At 45.7% G+C, this 17,687-nt stretch overlaps 1 protein-coding gene across 4 annotated transcripts in view; it reads left to right on the top strand.

The window, feature by feature from the left end:
* LOC138246456 (uncharacterized) overlaps positions 1-11,078 on the top strand; it is a 420,592-nt gene extending 409,514 nt beyond the window's left edge. For all 4 annotated transcript variants that reach the window (XM_069201077.1, XM_069201078.1, XM_069201079.1 and 1 more), the window contains one exon: positions 10,915-11,078. In XM_069201077.1, the coding sequence (XP_069057178.1) occupies positions 10,915-11,020 (106 nt within the window). In that variant the 3' untranslated portion in view covers positions 11,021-11,078. The remainder of the gene's footprint in view (positions 1-10,914) is intronic.
* The last annotated feature ends 6,609 nt before the right edge of the window (positions 11,079-17,687 follow it).

Raw genomic sequence — 17,687 nt, 5'->3', positions numbered from 1 at the left:
ACTTCACTTAATCCACCCCACTCTACCCCATCCAATTCACCCCAATCTACTCCAGTCCAATCCAGTCCACTTCCTCAATCCACACCAACCCACTCCACCATATTCCACCCCACTCTACACAACACTCTGCCACTGAACCACTGACATCTAATCCCTCTACTCAACTCTACAACACTCTACTCCTCCTACGTCACTCTACAACATTCCAACAGATTCACTCTATGACACTTTACTCCCGCACTCCACTCTGACACGCTAAACCACTAACTTTTAGCTATGCTGAACATCAGCCACACTTGTGTTCACAGGGCAGAACACATTTTCAAAGCCAATGGCTCTTGTATAGGCAAGACGTATTGGCTTTGCCAATGCTTGCATTTTTTTTTTAATTGTTGCCCGACCCCACAGAGTCTGGCCTGTTCTTATCTCTCTGTTTCAGTGGGGATTTGTGGGTAGTCACTAGAAATTTGCTAAACACACAAATAATAGAATTAGGGGGTCATTTCGGCGCCCGCCGGGCGGAGACTGCCAAAAGACCGCACCGCGGTCAAATGACCGCGGCGGTCATTCTGACTTTCCCGCTGGGCGGGCGGGCGGGTGACCGCCAAAAGGCGGCCCGCCCGCCCAGCGGGAAAGACCCAGCAACGATGAAGCTGGCTCCGAATGGAGCCGGCGGAGTTGCTGGGGTGCGACGGGTGCAGTGGCACCCGTCGTGATTTTCAGTGTCTGCAAAGCAGACACTGAAAATCATTATGGGGCCCTGTTAGGGGGCCCCTGCACTGCCCATGCCAGTGGCATGGACAGTGCAGGGGCCCCCAGGGGCCCCACGACACCCGTTCCCGCCATCCTGTTCCTGGCGGTAAAAACCGCCTGGAATGGGATGGCGGGAAGGGGGTCGGAATCCCCATGGCGGTGCTGCAAGCAGCGCCGCCATGGAGGATTCCCTGGGCCAGGGGAAAACCGGCGGGAAACCGCCGGTTCCCCTTTTCTGACCGCGGCTTTACCGCCGCGGTCAGAATGGCCCAGGAAGCACCGCCAGCATGTTGGCTGTGCTTCCGCGGTCGTTGGCCCTGGCGGTCGGTGACCGCCAGGGTCAGAATGACCCCCTTAGTCTTCTCTTGCTAAATGTATATAAGTCAATCAATAGCATATATTGGGCATACATCACCAACTTAACATAAAACAGGGTACACATCAAATATATTAGCATTTATTGAAGTACATTTTAAATGTCTCAGATAAAATCAAGGTTAACGCAGAGCTTTCGGCCCAGAGCCCCCTCAAAAGCGGAACAACACAGGGGTGTCCACTCTCACCACTCATCATTTGATTGGCACTGGAACACAAAGTCAAGAGACCAGCACGAAGTTGGTGTTGTTAGCCAATGATGTTTTGTGATTTTTCGACAAATCCTCGACACTCATTGCCAGCACTAATTAATGAGCTAGAAGCCTTTGCAGTTGTGTAAGGTTTTAAGATAATTTATTCAAAATCTCAGGCATTGTTGGTAGCAGATACCTCAAATACATGCAGAACACTAATATCGAACAACAACTTGAGCAGCCTTGAGCTTTCATTAAAATATATAAACTTTTACCTTATTTCACTATGATGAAACTAATACAAATGTAATATTCCACCCTTAATTGACATCCTACACAAATACCTATATTGATGGAATAAGCTGGAAATTTCATGGATAGGCAATAAAGCAAGCATAAAGGTTAATTTTCTACTGCTTCTTCTGAGGTTGCCCAAAAGACAACGTCTGCACATATATAACAGGTTCCTGATGCTTGTGTTAGGGGAGGCTGTCCTAGAGTTTCATGATAATCTTTATATAAAGACCTGATTGAGTGGGGCCTCGGGTTGTTGGAAAATGGGTCATTGGTAAGGGCAGGTAGGTACCTACACTTAGCAATAGGCCACTAACCTCCACTAAGGTCCAGTTAGGTCTTAGTAAATTAAACACAGCTCAACCCTTGGTAGCTTGGCAACGAGCGTCAAGGCTTAACTTAGGAGACAGAGGTGGTCATTCCGACCTAGGCGGGCGGCGGTTGCCGCCCGCCCGTCGGAATCCGCCTGAATACCGCCCCGCGGTCAATTGACCGCGAGGGGTATTCTGACTTTCCCGCTGGGCCGGCGGGCGATCTGATTCAGATCGCCCGCCGGCCCAGCGGGAAAGCGCCTTCCACAAGGAAGCCGGCTCGGAATCGAGCCGGCGGAGTGGAAGGCGTGCGACGGGTGCAGCAGCACCCGTCGCGCTTTTCAGTGTCTGCATCGCAGACACTGAAAAGCCTAGTTGGGCCCTGTTAGGGGGCCCCTGCCGTGCCCATGCCATGGGCATGGGCACGGCAGGGGCCCCCAGGGGCCCCGCGACCCCCCCTACCGCCATCCTGTTCATGGCGGCTTTCCCGCCATGAACAGGATGGCGGTAGGGGGGGTCAGAATCCCCTCGGCGGCGCAGCGAGCTGCGCCGCCTTGGAGGATTCTAAGGGTCAGTGGAAAACCGGCGGGAGACCGCCGGTTTTCCCGTTCTGACCGCGGCCAAAGCGCCGCGGTCAGAATGACCAAGGGAGCACCGCCGGCCTGTCGGCGGTGCTCCCGCCCCCGTTGGCCCTGGCGGTAGGGAACCGCCAGGGTCAGAATGAGGGCCAGAGTGTAAAGCATTCAAATATCACAAAACAGTAATTAAATAAAACACAGGAAACAGTTTAAAAATCCAAAACCAATTTATAAACATAGATTATATTTTAATCTTTAAAATGACACCAAAACGAATAGAATCGGATAAGGGGAACCGGAGATATGAATTTTTAAAGAATTAATTTTTTTTTAGCTCCTAGAAACAAAAAGCGCTAATCAGGTCATCTGGTTGCACCTCGACCGGGGCAAAGTCAAAGTTTCAGGCTGACCGCGATCGAGCCCTGCTCGGCTACAGGCCGTGGGAGGCCTCGGTTAAAAGTTTACCTTCACACTTAGGCCCTCATTCTGACCTTGGCGGTCTTTTCGCGAGACCGCCGAGTTACCGCCGCGGTGAAGACCGCCGACCGCGGCGGTATGCCGCTGTGCGCATTCCGACCGCTGGGAGCGTTCCGCCGGGAAACCGCCAGCAGCCACACTGGCGGTCGGCGGAAAAGTGGAGACTGGTCAACCTCCAGCGCCACGCCAGCAGAACACCGCCCACAGAATTACGACCCACATATCAGTGTGGCGGTCTTCTGTTGGCGGTGTTCTGTTGGCGGTCACCTCCCCATGGCTCCCGTCGCCTCCCGGAGGACCAACGCACAAGGTAAGTGAGGGGAGGGGGAGGGGGGGTGTTGTGTGATGTGGGCGTGCATGGGGGTGTGCGTGTGAGTGTGTAGAGGGGGTGTGTGAGTGCGTGTATGCGGGCGGGGGGTGCTGCTGTGTCTATGGGTAATGTGTGCTGTTCGGCAGGTGCGCATGTCTGCATGTATGTGTGCGGGTATGTGTCCCCGTTGTGTATGTGTGTGTAGGGGGTGTGTATATGTGCATGTTGGGGGTGTGTGCATGTCGGGGTGCATGTATGTGCATGTCGGGGTGGGGGTGGGGAGGGGGTTCGTACCACCTCTGGGGGGTGGCAGGGGGGTGGAGGGTGTGGGGGGAGGACTCGGGTGGGTAGTGGGGGGTGGGGGAGACCCCTATCAGTGCCAGGGAAGGAATTCCCTGGCCCCGATAGTGCTTACCGCCATGGTTCGCATGGCGGTTCCCGACTGCCAGAAACCGCGGCGGTAGGCAGGGTCATGATACCGTTGGCGGTCTTGGGACGACCGCCGGGCCGGAGTGCGCAAACTCCAGCCCGGCGGTCATGACCGCCGTGGCGGTCGGAGTGGGGAAGTGGCGGTCGATCGCGGCGGTGACCGCCGCGGTCAGAATGCCATTTTTCTGACCGCCGGTCTGTTCGCGGTCCGACCGCCGCCTCTCCGCCGACCGCCAAGGTCAGAATGAAGGCCTTAGTCTCTTTTTTGAAGATTTTCTTCAGCGGGACGAACCTGCCAGTCCAATCTGACCTCCTGGAGCCCTTCTCCGGATACGCGATGCGGGAATCCTCGGTGGAGATTTTTACCTTCGGACTTAGTAGTTTTTTTCGAGGTGAAAATCCTTCGACCGGGGTAAACCTGGATCTTGATCCGACGTCCATGGAGCCCTCCTCGGATACGCTGGCTGTGAGGTCCCGGTCAACTTTTTACCTTCGGACTTAGTCTCTTTTTCTGAGATTTTCTTTACTGGGAAGAACCAGCAAATCAGGCCGGGTCGCGGTTGAGGCAAGCCGGCTAGAGTTGCCGCGGCGGGTCGGTCCCTCTATGGAGCTTTTTTACAAAAGTTGTCCAAACTTCTCCAAACTTCTGGGGCTTCTCCCAGATGTCCTTTTAAGGTTCTTTTGGGGTCCACAGCTCACCCCAAGGGTCCAGAAGTTCTGAGATGGTCCTTGGGGGGTGCAAACTACAACTCCCAGAATGCACCTGGAGCAAACTCCTTTTTGGCCACTGGAGAGTGGTCAGTTGGTAGCTTTCTTCAGGAGTTGGTGCAGGGGACTCTGGATAGCAATTTTTCAACTGTAGCAAACAGGGAGTCCCTCCTTGAACCAGTTGAAGCCAGGCAAAGTCCTTCTTGTGGTGAAGCCCAAGTGTGCAGCTGGTGCAGTCCTTATGAGTGCAGGTTCCAGGTGCAGGCCAGGGGTCCAGCGGGGCAGTCCTTCTTCTTCTGTTGTTCTTCCTTGTTGGATGTGGTAGGGAACTAAGGTGTGGGTGCAGGTCTGCCAGTTTTATCCTTGCTCCTGGGTGAAAAGCAGGGGGGTCCTGTTTCTCCAATCAGGTGCAGGGTCCTTCCCCCTGTGATGACCACTTCCTGGGAAGTGTGGCAAAAATCTATCCCAGGAGGCAACATTCTCTAAACATCCATCATGGCTGAATCTGATTTTTGGAGGTTACATCTGGCTGTGGCTAAAAATCATAAACACACCCCTCTCCTAATCTAATCAGGGGGGCACCTAGTTGTCTGGGGTTGCAGGATGTGGGGGTGTTGCTGGTTGCTCCAAATGTCCTTCTCTGCCTTTGAAGACCAGTTTGGCAGCCCTCCCCCTTCCTGCCTCACCATCTGCTGAGGGGAGATTCCTTCCCACAGGCACATTCCTTTGTGTGAAGCCAGGCCACTTCACACCTCATCAAGGCAGCTTAGCCAAGCTCCTAGAGGCTGGCCAGTCAGGGCACAGCAGCAAAAACAATGCAGGGCTGAAATTGGCAACTTTTCAGATAAAGTTTAAAACTCTTTACCTGAACAAGTTATATTAAATCCCACAACTGGAAGTTGTGGGATTTATTACAACAATTAATTTGATACCAAACTCTTGGTATGCATCATTTAAGGAGACTTTAACAATTAAAATGAAGTCTCCCCATTCTAGCCTATGAAGGCCATTTACTACAATGAGGGAAAAACGAATTTGGCTGTTTTTACCTCACCAGGGCTTATAAAACTATTTCTATAAAGTCCCTGCTTATAGTTACAAGGCACCCAGCCCTAGGGGCACATAGGGCACACCTTAGGGGTGACTTATATGTAAAAATAAGGTAGTTTAAGACTTTGGAACTACTTTTAATTCCAAAGTCGAATTTGCATATAACTTTAATTTAAAAGCAGCCAGCAAGGCAGGCCTGCCTTTAGAATGACACTGGGCACCTCAGCAGTGCACCTATGGGTGCACCACCTATGCTGTGGTCCCTAAACCTACATGCCCTACCATATACTAGGGACTTATAGGTAGGTTAACTTAGCCAATTATAGTTAGCCTAATTTGCATATCCATTTTACACAGAGCACAGGTCCTGGGACTGGTTAGCAGTACCCAGGGCACCGTCAGAGTCAGGAAAACACCAGCAAAAAGTGGAAAATGGGGGCAAAAAGTTAGGGGGCCTCTGCAATCAGCCCTGTTTTCCCACACGGGTGGGTTCCCAATTCTGCATTATATATATATATATATATATATATATATATATATATATATATATATATATATATACATATATATATATATATATATAAAACAGTTCAACCACAGCAAGCCCTCAATTAGGCCAAATTCTCCCCAAACCATTGATATTGCTAGAAAAAAAGCCAAATATAAATTCAAACATAAGCCCACACCTTTCTGTGTCCATAATAATACTTAAATATTGGGGCATGTTAGCTCAGCAGAAAAAGGTGATAAACATCCCTTGTTGATGCCATCCACAATTACCCTGAGGAATTACCGACCCACCCGTTAAGACTTAATGAACAGGGGATCCACCTAAATTAGGTCTGTTCTCTGAAGGGGAACATCTTGTTAGAGAAAGAAATGCATATAAAAGTTCAAATAAACAGAGTTGACACATTTTGCTTTGCAGAGTGATAAAAATGAATAGATTTGAGATGACTTGTTGTCATGAAAATGTAAATCAATAGTGACTGATTATGGCTGAGGAGGCTGCTCCCTACATGCTGATATCTGATGGATACTTTTAGCCCAGATTGCTCACCTTGTGAACATTCCCCCAGGGTCAAACTGGATCTGAAAATTCAAAAGCAGTCATCTCCACACCAATGCCATCCCACTCTAGAAATGGCGAGCGGGGCTGCATATAAACACCACCCAGGTGCACTAGTGTCAGTTTCTTTTCTTCATTCCACCCCTTTAGACATGATCCAGAGCTCTACCCTTTCCATCTCAGTCAAGTCCCTTTTCCAGAATTTCTCTTTGTTACCAGTGTGCAAGGATATATGTCACCTCCTAAAATGACAGGATTTCAACCGTGTAGGGACTGTCATAAACAAATATCTGTGACAGACCCCAATAGGTATGCCTATGGTACTTGGAGTCAAAAAAATGCAAACTCCCTGGCCTGCTACAACCATACCTTTATTAATTCAAAGGCTATAGAGAGCCACAAGGCAAAATTCTATATCTTGCCAAACATCAGAGGACTCCATACCACGACCGGTCTAATTCAAAAGTAAGGTCCCGTTCTGAAAGTCATTACCGTGGCAGACCACGTAGAATGCAGGATCAGATATTTCCTTTAAGGGTAGCGTGACATCTCTTCGGACACGTGTCCTCCAAATTGTCCAACAGGCTATATGTTTCATTTCCTTTTATCCTGCAGTGCCTTCCATCCCAGTGTGGCTGATGGAGGACCACATATCTACTTTGAAGTTGGAAGTGCATGCACTTTTGGGTGTTAAGGTCTCAGATGTTGGAATTGGGTATTACTTCCGCTAATTCCTTGTGCTGAAGAAGACCAGATCTGCTCTGCGCCTTGTTAGGGAATGACAAGTTTAAGATGCTCATGCTGGATGGTGGTGTTGAACCTGCAGAACAGGCATTTCCATGTTTCCGTCCTGCAGGTCCACATTCAGTTTGATCGGCTCACAAGAACTTTCAGTTTGCGGTACTCCATTTCAGCTCTACCAGTCCTATTCAGATGTTAATGAAAGTGATGGCAGTGTTCACAGCCTGCCTTCGGAGGTTGTAAATGCCAGTCTTTCCATAATATTTGTAAAAAGGCTGACTCACCCCAAGCAGTCTAGACAACTGTGAGACACCATTGTTATATACAACATGCCAAGTCTCACCTAGCTCTTTGCAGTTTCTCCTATTTATCACAGCTATCATGGATACGGTGCGGTTTCATGTCTACCCCTTGGAGCGGAGATTCCAGTATATTCAGGCAATGATCCTGATGTTTCAACCTTGTCCTGGATCTCAGTGGTGTTCCGACTTCAGGGACTTCTTAAGTCCCAGTTGGCACAGCACTAGGGGAATCTTTCAGATTGCATCCAGGTTTCGGAGGGGATCTGAAGTGGTGGTTGCTAGACTGTGATTGGACCAGTGACAGACACATCTCCTTTCTACACCCTGAGCTGATGGCGGTCATGGATGCCTCACTGCTGGGCTGGGGAGGCTATCTGGGAGAGGTGGAAATCAGAGGACTCTAGTATCCGGTGGTAACTTGCCTCCACATCCATTTGTTGGGGCTGCAGTAACCCACTTGGTGTTAAAGCCCTTGCTATCATCCATCAAAGGGAGGCTAATGCAGTTAATCACAGACAACACCACCACCATGTGGTACTGCAGCAAGCAGAGCAGAATGGGGTCTTGTTCCAGAAGGAGATTAGCAGGATAAGGTCATGTCCAGATTTGCATTCTTATGCTTGCATTTGGACTTGCTTTTGGAAAATAAGAACCATCCTTTAACCCAATGAAAAACTGGGTGATACAGTAATTATTAAGAACAATGGTCCTCTCAGGTATCTTATAGTGCATCTGTTATAGATATGTAGCTTAATCACTGTAATCATCAGTGGTAACTAGAGCTAAGAGCAACACAAAGACAACAGCACTTAGTTCATGTGGAAAAAATTAAGGAAACGCTTACTTTCACAATAAATGGGAAGACGAAAAACAGTACTTTTGCAAATTTACAATTCCTTGTGTGTTTTTCTCTACAAACAACAGTCATTGGTTTCAATTTATGTTGAATAGTTTGTTGTATTTTTGTTGATGGCCTTTTGACCCCCAATTTGGATTATCAGGTCTCATCAGGAGAGGATACTGGTGTATCTGAAATAATTGATAAACAGAAGTAAGAAATGTACATGGGGGAAAAGGGATCAGTTAATGTTCCATGGTGTTGCCAACAGCGTGGTCAGTTTACAAGGATAAGTGCCCACCTCATGTAACAAGTAGAGAATACTCACTTCAGGGGAAACAAAATGCCTAAATGCCAAAAGAAACACTTACATTTGAGAGATTGGTGTTGAAAGATGTTTCCCTCTTGAAAAACGCCAGGGTAGTCACACCATTCAACATCTCCTTAGTGGAAAGGCAGGCTTTACAAAACCTTAAGGAGAACTTTTTGATTGTTATAAAAACTGCAGTCACAGGTGTGGGATTGTTATCTAAGGCTATGATGGTTATGATGAGGAAATAACATAGAGCTTGCCAACAAAGCATATTACAAAGGATTTTCTAGGAAATCCCCTGAGCAAGCTGCAGGCAAAGATAAAGAGAGTCACCCTACAGGGTAAGGAAAACGGATTCCTTAATAAAAAAGAATTTGAGTTTCTCAATGAGGAATGTCCCCAGGTAACAGTATTAAGAACTCTATCCACAAAAACTACAGCAAACCACTGACTCAGTACTGGCACTCAATTGGCTGACATGCGCCAAAGCAGGCACCCTTGCACCATGGTGCAAGGGTGTCTGCATTGCGGGGAGGATTGTTTTTGTGCAGGAAAGAATAACTTCCTGCACAAAAACAATCACAAGAGGTGTTTTCCTCTTTCTATGTGTGCTGCAAATGCAGCACACGTAGAAAAAGGAAAAAACAAGAAGAAATAAAGGTATTTCTCCTTGTTACGCCTCCCTTACATCTTCCCTGGGAAAGCGTAGGCTTTTGCCACACTCCCAGTTTTACAAATCCTTGTAAATTTGGGAATGCATCACAATCTACCCACCACAACACCCATGGAATGCTTCTTTGAGACAGAGTACGGCAACGACTTGTGTTGCACTGCCTTTTTCTGTATCTACAAAGCCAAGGCTTTGTGTGCCTTGTAGATATTGGGCCTGCAGCCTGCGCCATCAGTGTGTCAAAAAAAGTGATGCAATGGTGGTGCAAGCTGCTTGTAAATAAGGCCCTATGTGTTGTTGTCTTCATGTTGCTCTTACCTCTACTTGCATTGAATGCTTTTAGTGGTTAAGCTGAATATCCATATAACTATGAGGACCATTATTCTGAATACTGTATTTCGACTTGAACTTTGACTTACTGGAGGACTTTGAGCTTGAGTTTCAATGGTCACTGGAGAGGTCCTGAGACTGTGACTGAGTCGGAGTCTGGGCCCTCGGCTTAAAACAGGAAATATGCAAAGGTCTCAATTTCTTGTGGTCAGTGACATACAACTTCAACTCCTTATCCTGAATAGCTTTCAGGTGCATGAGAACACACATATCACATAATTTAACGTTGTGTCCCAAGCCCAGACACCAAAGAAAGACCATACAAGTCTGTGACCAAAATCTGCTTCCTACTTGTAGCATGGCTTGAGCCTGTCATTTTCCGTGGAGTAATCATTCTCCAGAATACTTTGAAACTGTTTTCAACGTGATCAGAAAACCGACAAAATCTGGAGCAGAGCCTCAGATCCATGTTGGGAGGAACACAAAGAAAGGACCTGTTGTTAGTGCACAGTGGTAGTCCTTTTATGATGCGCTGCTTCATCACTTCTGGGTGGCTTGGAGCCAGGATGGATTTGCAAGGCACCACCTGCTGGTTCGGAAGAGCACTGCTGTGAAAAATACAGTCTGGCACCTGTGAAATATTCTAAGGTGACAAATCTGCAGTGAAATAGAGTATCCACCAGAAAGAGCGTTACTGAAGGTAAGTAAATTGTTATTCACATTAGTTCCAAATTACCTCAGAAAAACTAATATTGTTTTCTGATTGCTTTTTTACTGCACATATTTCAACACTTCCATAGTTCCACAATAATACAGATCGCTAGCTTGTACGCTCAGTGACAAAGACTGATATAATTCGAGAGCTGAGAAGTTGTGAGCTGGGATGATTGTGAGTTGTGCAGTACTGATACTATATCAGATGTGTACAAATGTGAGCTGGGATGATTGTGAGTTGTGCAGTACTGATACAATATCAGATGTGTACAAATGTGAGCTGGGATGATTGCAGTATTGTTAGTTCTGCAGTACTGATACAATATTAGATCTGTAGGAATGTTAGCTAGAATCATTGTTAGCTGTGCAGTATTGATACAATGTCAGATGTGTAAAAATGTTGGCTGGAGCGATTGTCACATAAGCCGTATTGACCCAGTATCCTGTCTTTTTTGTAGGTCCTCCAGGTCCACGAGACCAGATGACTCCGTAAGTGAAGAAACATCAACAGAGGCCCTCAACATTGAGCTCCATACCTTTATTGTTCAAGTAGAGGAGACATAACCATACATTCAAAGCATATTTGTTTCCTCTAGTCTTGAAATTAAAACTATTTTTATTGAAAAAATGTATCTCCTGGTTTCTCTCATAAATGCTATGCTATATTGCTTGCGTTCACTGGGATAAGTCATTGTGATTGGGGTGCTACGAAAATACTTTAACCATACTCACGTGTGTCTCCTTGCTTTTACTCATTCGAATGAAGAACACCCTATGAACATCAACTGTGTTTATCGTCCTGGCTCTATTTCGCTCAGACTCAGACATATTTTTTACACCTAAATACTGTCTACCTTTCCCTGCCTTGATAACACCTTGATGGTCTCCGGTGGGAGTAGGTTTCACATGTTAATAATTGTGGTTAGTGGTAGACTGCAAGACATTGATTACACAACATTCCACAGTGTGCTGCTTCACCAAATACAAACGTTGCAGCTAAACATGTTTTCCAATATTTATGGGTACAGCTAGACCAACAGTCTTTGCTCTATTCACCATTGTCACCCATTCTAAGGTGAAATATGGCATAAGAAGCCGGCCTGGAAGTACAGGAACAGCATTGCTTGGTACTGAGCTGGGAAAGTGACAGCAGGTACCAGCTGAACAGGTTGATGGACTTGGGCCTTGATTCATGCCAAAGTCGTGCAGCGCAGTGCTTCCCCAAAAATAGCAGCGCTGCACCACTTTTGAAATGCAGAGATGCACCATGTTTACAGGAATATGGCGCACCCCTGCACGGGCGCTGAATTAAGCTGCCTGCGGCAATGCAGGTATCCGTGCACCATAGGGCAAGGGTGTCTGCGTTGAGGGAGTGATTGTTCCTGTACAGCGGGTTTTGAAGACAGGCTGGTCTGTTCTGAAAGCTCTTCCACCATTCACAGTATCCTTTGCTGTGAGTGAGAGATTAAGATGTTACACATTTTCACTTTGCTCTTTTCTAATGTTTTACACATTTTGTCCTTCGGTGAATAGAGGGACCATTTATTGAACGTAAGCATTTTCATTTCATGTGTCTGCTTTTTGGCCTGCAGCTCCTTCAAAAGGTTTCCTGGTGAAATAGATCTGAAAGTGTATTCATGAGAGTGGCTTGTATCACCTGCAAGTCACATGTTACGCTCTGTGTGTCATGAAATGAAGATTAGTGGTCTAGAATATAGTGACACTTCTTTACATCAGTACGTAGCTGATGCCCTGTGATAAATGGCATTGCATAAAACAGGGGTCTCCATCCTTTTCTGTAATAAGAGCTACTTATGTTCAATTAAAATCATCACAAGCTACTAATATAAGTGTTGTGAGGAGACATAACCATACATGTGACCACATCAGACAAGTTGCCATTAGTGATCGTCATACACAAGATATACCAGCAGTGATGAGCTCAGTGCATTAGGTACAGTTGTCAGATATAATGTAAAAAATAGTAATAGCATTATTAATACGTCTCTCCTCATTGCGTATCACTCAAATATCAGCTGTAAATACATTTTGAAAATTTTGCCATTTTTTTATTTCCAAAAAATAAATACACACATTTTTGTCTTAATATTACTAAGTATATTCATTTGAACCAATCAAAAGTTTCCAATGTAGTAGGCTGTGCTGCTCAGAGGAGCGCAACTTACAGGCAGCGGGAGAAGAAAGTTTGATGAAACACTGACATTCGAAGTACTGTCTTTGGAAGGGCAACATTAGAAATGAAAGGTTTGATTACTTAGGATGGTTCTATTGCCTATTCAGGTTAATTCAATATCATGCCCACCCCAATGTCTATGCCCAGAGGACATATGTCCCCTGGGCATTGCCATTGGGGCCAGTGCCATGTAGGGGGGCCCAAGTTAGGCCCCCCTTAAGTACTTACCTTTACTTAGCTCACTTACCTGGGATGGGGTCCCCCCATCCTCTGGCTTCCCTCTGGTGTGGGTGGGGGTGTCCCTGGGGCTAGGGAAGGGTGCATGTGGGCCCATTGCATGGTCTCTGACCATGGAAACAGGCTCACAGGTCCCCTAACACATGCCTTAACCCAGGCATTAAATAATGGTGCTAAGCAAGCTTAGTGCCATTATTTAAGGCCCCCTCCCCCCATGCTTGATTTTAGTACTGGGGATAAATATGGCGTTAAGGCCATATCCACCAGAGTGGAGAAGTGTGGCACAATGGTTAGAGCAGCAGACCCTGAAGCAGAGATCTGGCTCAAGACCAGGGTTCAAGCCCCGCTTCGGCAGGTCTTGGGCTCAATTCCCTTGGACCAGATAATTCTCGCCTCTGTGCCTAATCTAACTAATGGGTCCCACTCTGCAACTCTGGGCAATAGCTTGCTTAATCTCCACAACAGCCCCAACAGCGCTTGGATGCCTGGCTTCACCCTGGGGGTGCCCAGGAGTGGGCACATCACAGGGAAAAGCCAGGAGGGGTTCCATAGCGGTATGAGTACAGTGCCTTGAGACCCTAATGGGTGAGTAGTGCGCTATACAAGTGCAAAGTTTACAGTTTTTGCGCAGGAACGCCTACCTTGCATCTCATCGACGCAAGATAGTTTCCCACTAGCAAAAAATGACTTTAACTCCAAAACTTTGGCGGAAGATGGGTCTAGCGCCAAAGTACAAATTTGGAGTTAGGTTGGCGCCGGATTTGCCTTAACAAAATGATACAAATTCGTCATGAAGCGAGTATAAATCTGGGCCTTAGGGACTTTACTAGGGACTTATAAAAAATGTAATATGCCAACTGGGGATAAGCCAGTATTAACATTATTAGAGGAGAGAGCACAAGCACATTAGCACTAGTTAGCAGTGGTAAAGTGTGAAGAGTCCTAACACCACCAAAGACTAGATCAGGAATATGGAGGAGGAAGGCCAAAAGTTGGGGAGAAGTCCATCCTAAGACTGAAAGGAACAAATATTCTGCAGCAGGACCAGATGCTATTGGTGTATGGACCGTCACATGTATGAGACTAAGGACACGGGCCTCTGCAATGGAGGCCTTAAACCTCTATGGCCCCTTGCTAAGCTTTTAAAAAGCCAGTGGGAGTAGCACCACTACACATCAGTTTCAGCCGCTGAGGTTCAAGATGGAGCAGGTTGTCCTTCTGGGTATACCAGTTTTAGAAATGCTCCTCTGCTGGTTGAATATTAGGTATCATAAGCTGTGGACTGCTGCTCCTGAAGTCTTTCTGGCAGTCACATGGATCTCAGCAGTTCTCCTCTTGTCTGTGTGCTGATTGTGGACTGGCACTGGCCACTGAGATGTTTATACTTTTATACAGCAAGTTTAACTTACTCAGTATTTCAAATTCTGTCATATAGTGCCATGGAAGTTGCAGCTGATATAGGTTACTATGAGGTTGGTGAAAAAGGATTTTCCTTCACAGTTCGGACTTCTTGGTGACAAAAAATAATATGTGCAGGAGTAGGGTACTGTCATTTGACCATTCATCCTTGGTACAGTACAGTATAAAGTAGAGGTGTCAGAAGTATAAATGCAAAAAACTGCTCGTTCATGGAGATCCCCTGTTCTTTTGTTAGTTTTTGCCTTTTTGGACTTTTGGATGTTTACTGCATCTGTGGTCAAGGAGCAAGACCTTGCCTTGGTACGTATGTACCCTATGTTAACAAAGGTATGCCCTTTACTCCATTTACTCCCATTGCAAGTGACAATAGCCAGTGTCAAGTATTAATAATAAGTGCATTGTAAGTTAGCTGTCAAGGTGTATAAGTGCTCTGTTTTGTTGTTGTGACATAGGCAACAGCAACAACTGTTTCATGAGGCCGGACTTCATAGCACAGATGTTGACAGCTGAGGGGCTTCAGCTGCATTTCTCGTAAAATTTACTTTTTTGGAGTATGGGCTGGATCGTGATCTTGACGGTAAAAGTCCTGCCGTGGAATTTTTAACTGAAAACCCGTCCACTGCTGTGATGGTCCGCCCACTGTATTTAGATACTGGCGCTCCAAAAGCTGAAAGTCCACATTTTATCCACCATCTCCACCAAGAAACACCGTCCACTTCAATGATGGCAGAGGGAAAAGTGACTGATGGTGGCAACCCAGACATACCTTACCACCAAGAAAAAAGTGGAAATCCGACCTCCATTTTGGAGTTGGAAGATTCGGAGGGTGGCAGGGGTGAATCCCTTTCTCCCGATTCCACTTCTGTTTTTGACTGGACAGGACTGGACAACACCCTCTGTTGCTACTGCCACTGGACCACGGAGAAACCCCCCTCCCCTATCGTTTGACACTATGGTAGGTAACCCGCATTGCCTGTGTATGCTGGGAAGGTCACTGCACATGAGCTCAGGACCACATTAATGCATATGTCGGGGAGTTGTGGTGGTTGTTGTGGTTGTGTCATGTGTGAGTGCAGTGTCAATGGTGTATGTACGGATGTGTATGTGGTGAATTGTGTCATCTTGGATGTAGGGGGTCACATATGGCAAAGGTACAGTGTGTATGTGTCACTTAGCTCTATTCCACAGCAACTGCCATTGTTCGATATCCATTGGCTCCCACTGCCATCTCCCTCAGTCAGCAAAACGCTGCCAGTCCTCCTCTTGCAGAGCTGTATCAACTCAATACTGTGGGCTGAACAATGTCGACTTGACGGTCTTCTCAGGACTTCTGCCGACGCGGCTTGGTGGTGCGACTGCCAAGATCTAAATCAGGTCCTATATTATTTGTTTATATCTTGCTTGATGCAAGCATCTAAGTGGGGATTGTGAGCATTTTTTTCATTTAGCACAATTTTCCAATGCGGAAACTGAGCAGAAAGTAGATGTTATCCTGAGCTTTTGCTGCAGTTTGTGTCCAAGATTTTTAATTAGGCTGTAGATTCAGCCAGTCTCACAGCCGGTAGATCGCAGAGCATAGGGGAATTGAACAACTCAGATTATCAAGTGGTAGTTACCTGGAGAAAATAGATGCAGTTGAATATCATTATAGACCTTAGCAGTGTCTAATCATAGTTTTATTTTTTTAAACCTAGAATTGTTTACTTTATTTTAAATTCGCCCAACAGTGGTTATTATTGGAGTGGGACATATTTTCGATTTTTACCTTGTGGATGTCCTGAGAACCATGAATGAATTTTACGTGTGTACTGTGTATATACATATATATTTTTCTCCCCTTTATATGTTATCCTAGAAACAACAATAGATTGTTGTCTTGCACATCCTCGTAATAACTTTACCCATAAAATGGATGATAAGCACATTTTGATATCCTTTTTTCCTTTGAGACTGCTATGATAAATCTGGCCATTATTAATAATTATTTTTAAATAATGAAGTCAAACTAATAGTACATTTCCCCGGAATAAGGTGGCAAATATGTTATTGTATCATATTAAATTTTCCTTTTTTTCTGTGTGTGTTTTGACTACAGGTATGGTTCAGTTGTAGGAGCCTACTGAAAATTCTTATGAGTAGAGTCTCACTATTAGATGTTGTGCTAGAAGTCTTTCTGATTAAAGAATATTGTTTTCTTTTCAATTTTTTGGGAGAAGATTTCACCCAGTCCTGAAGAAGCGCCATTAGATCCGTGAGGACATTGGAAGGTGCGAAACATGTTGACTTTTAGAGTGCTATAAGAAATATTCTTCTGACCACCCCCCATTTTTTAGCATAATAAAGGATCATTATTTCCCTTAACTCGTTTTTGTTTTTAATCTTGACCAACGCTCTCTGATACCAGTTAAAAGAATGTCTTGAGTTAACAGATTATCTGCATTTGGAAGCCTTGTTCTGCCCTTACATCTCTGCATTTTTGTTCTTCGCTTCCACTCTGATGTGTGCGTTCGTTATAGATAATATTCTTCGAGATTTGCACAGGTGCTTCCAGGTTTTTAACTTTGTATATATTTATGAAAGTTGTGTACATCCGTTTTCCATTATATTTTGACTGCGTGAATGGTATTATATTCACTCCTCTCCCCTCCTTTATTCTGAATATAAGCACCGTAGTCGTCCTATCTACAAAAATAGAGAACCTGTCGAACCCGACTTTGGCCACTGATTTTCGATGCAGGGGTTGACTGTTTTTCTCCATTTGTGAGGATATAATTGTCTTCATTAAATTGCGAAGCAGCACCTAATTTCACTGCAGCTATGCCACGGAATAGTCCAACGGGTCTTCTGAAGAGGATTCTCAGCTTAAAGGTTGCCTTCTGGTATAAAAAAAAAACATAGTTGGCACCATTGTTAGGGAACTGGAATGAACAAGATTGGGGGCCAGATGTATGAACCATTTTACCGATGGGCCTTTTGCGACTGGTAAAATTCATGTACAAAAGGCAAAATTAGTTTCGGTAACTTGTTACAGAAACACATTTTGCTTTTGCGATTTCGTATTAGGAAGGGGCGTGTTTTGGGCATCCCTTCCTAAAATCAAATAGCACTGGTATGTATGAATGTTTTGTGACCGTAAATGGGGTCACAAAACATTTGCAGTTACCACCAACTTCAAGTTGATGGTAACCATTTGAAAATGAGAATGGGGGCACAAACATTTTTCAGAGCAGGCAGTGGTTGCATGGACCACTGCCTTCTCTGAAAAAAATGAAAAGAAAACAGCAACCCGTTTTCCTTTAAGGAAAATGGGCAGCATTAGAAAAAAACTTTTATTTAAAAAGCAGTGACAGGGATGGTGGTCTGCTGTCCTCAGCAGGTCAC

Source organism: Pleurodeles waltl, chromosome 7 (genome assembly GCF_031143425.1).
Source record: "Pleurodeles waltl isolate 20211129_DDA chromosome 7, aPleWal1.hap1.20221129, whole genome shotgun sequence".
NCBI classification, from domain to species: domain Eukaryota; kingdom Metazoa; phylum Chordata; class Amphibia; order Caudata; family Salamandridae; genus Pleurodeles; species Pleurodeles waltl.
The sequence above is the reverse complement of the archived record's forward strand: the minus strand, read 5'-3'. Positions and strand labels throughout refer to the sequence as shown.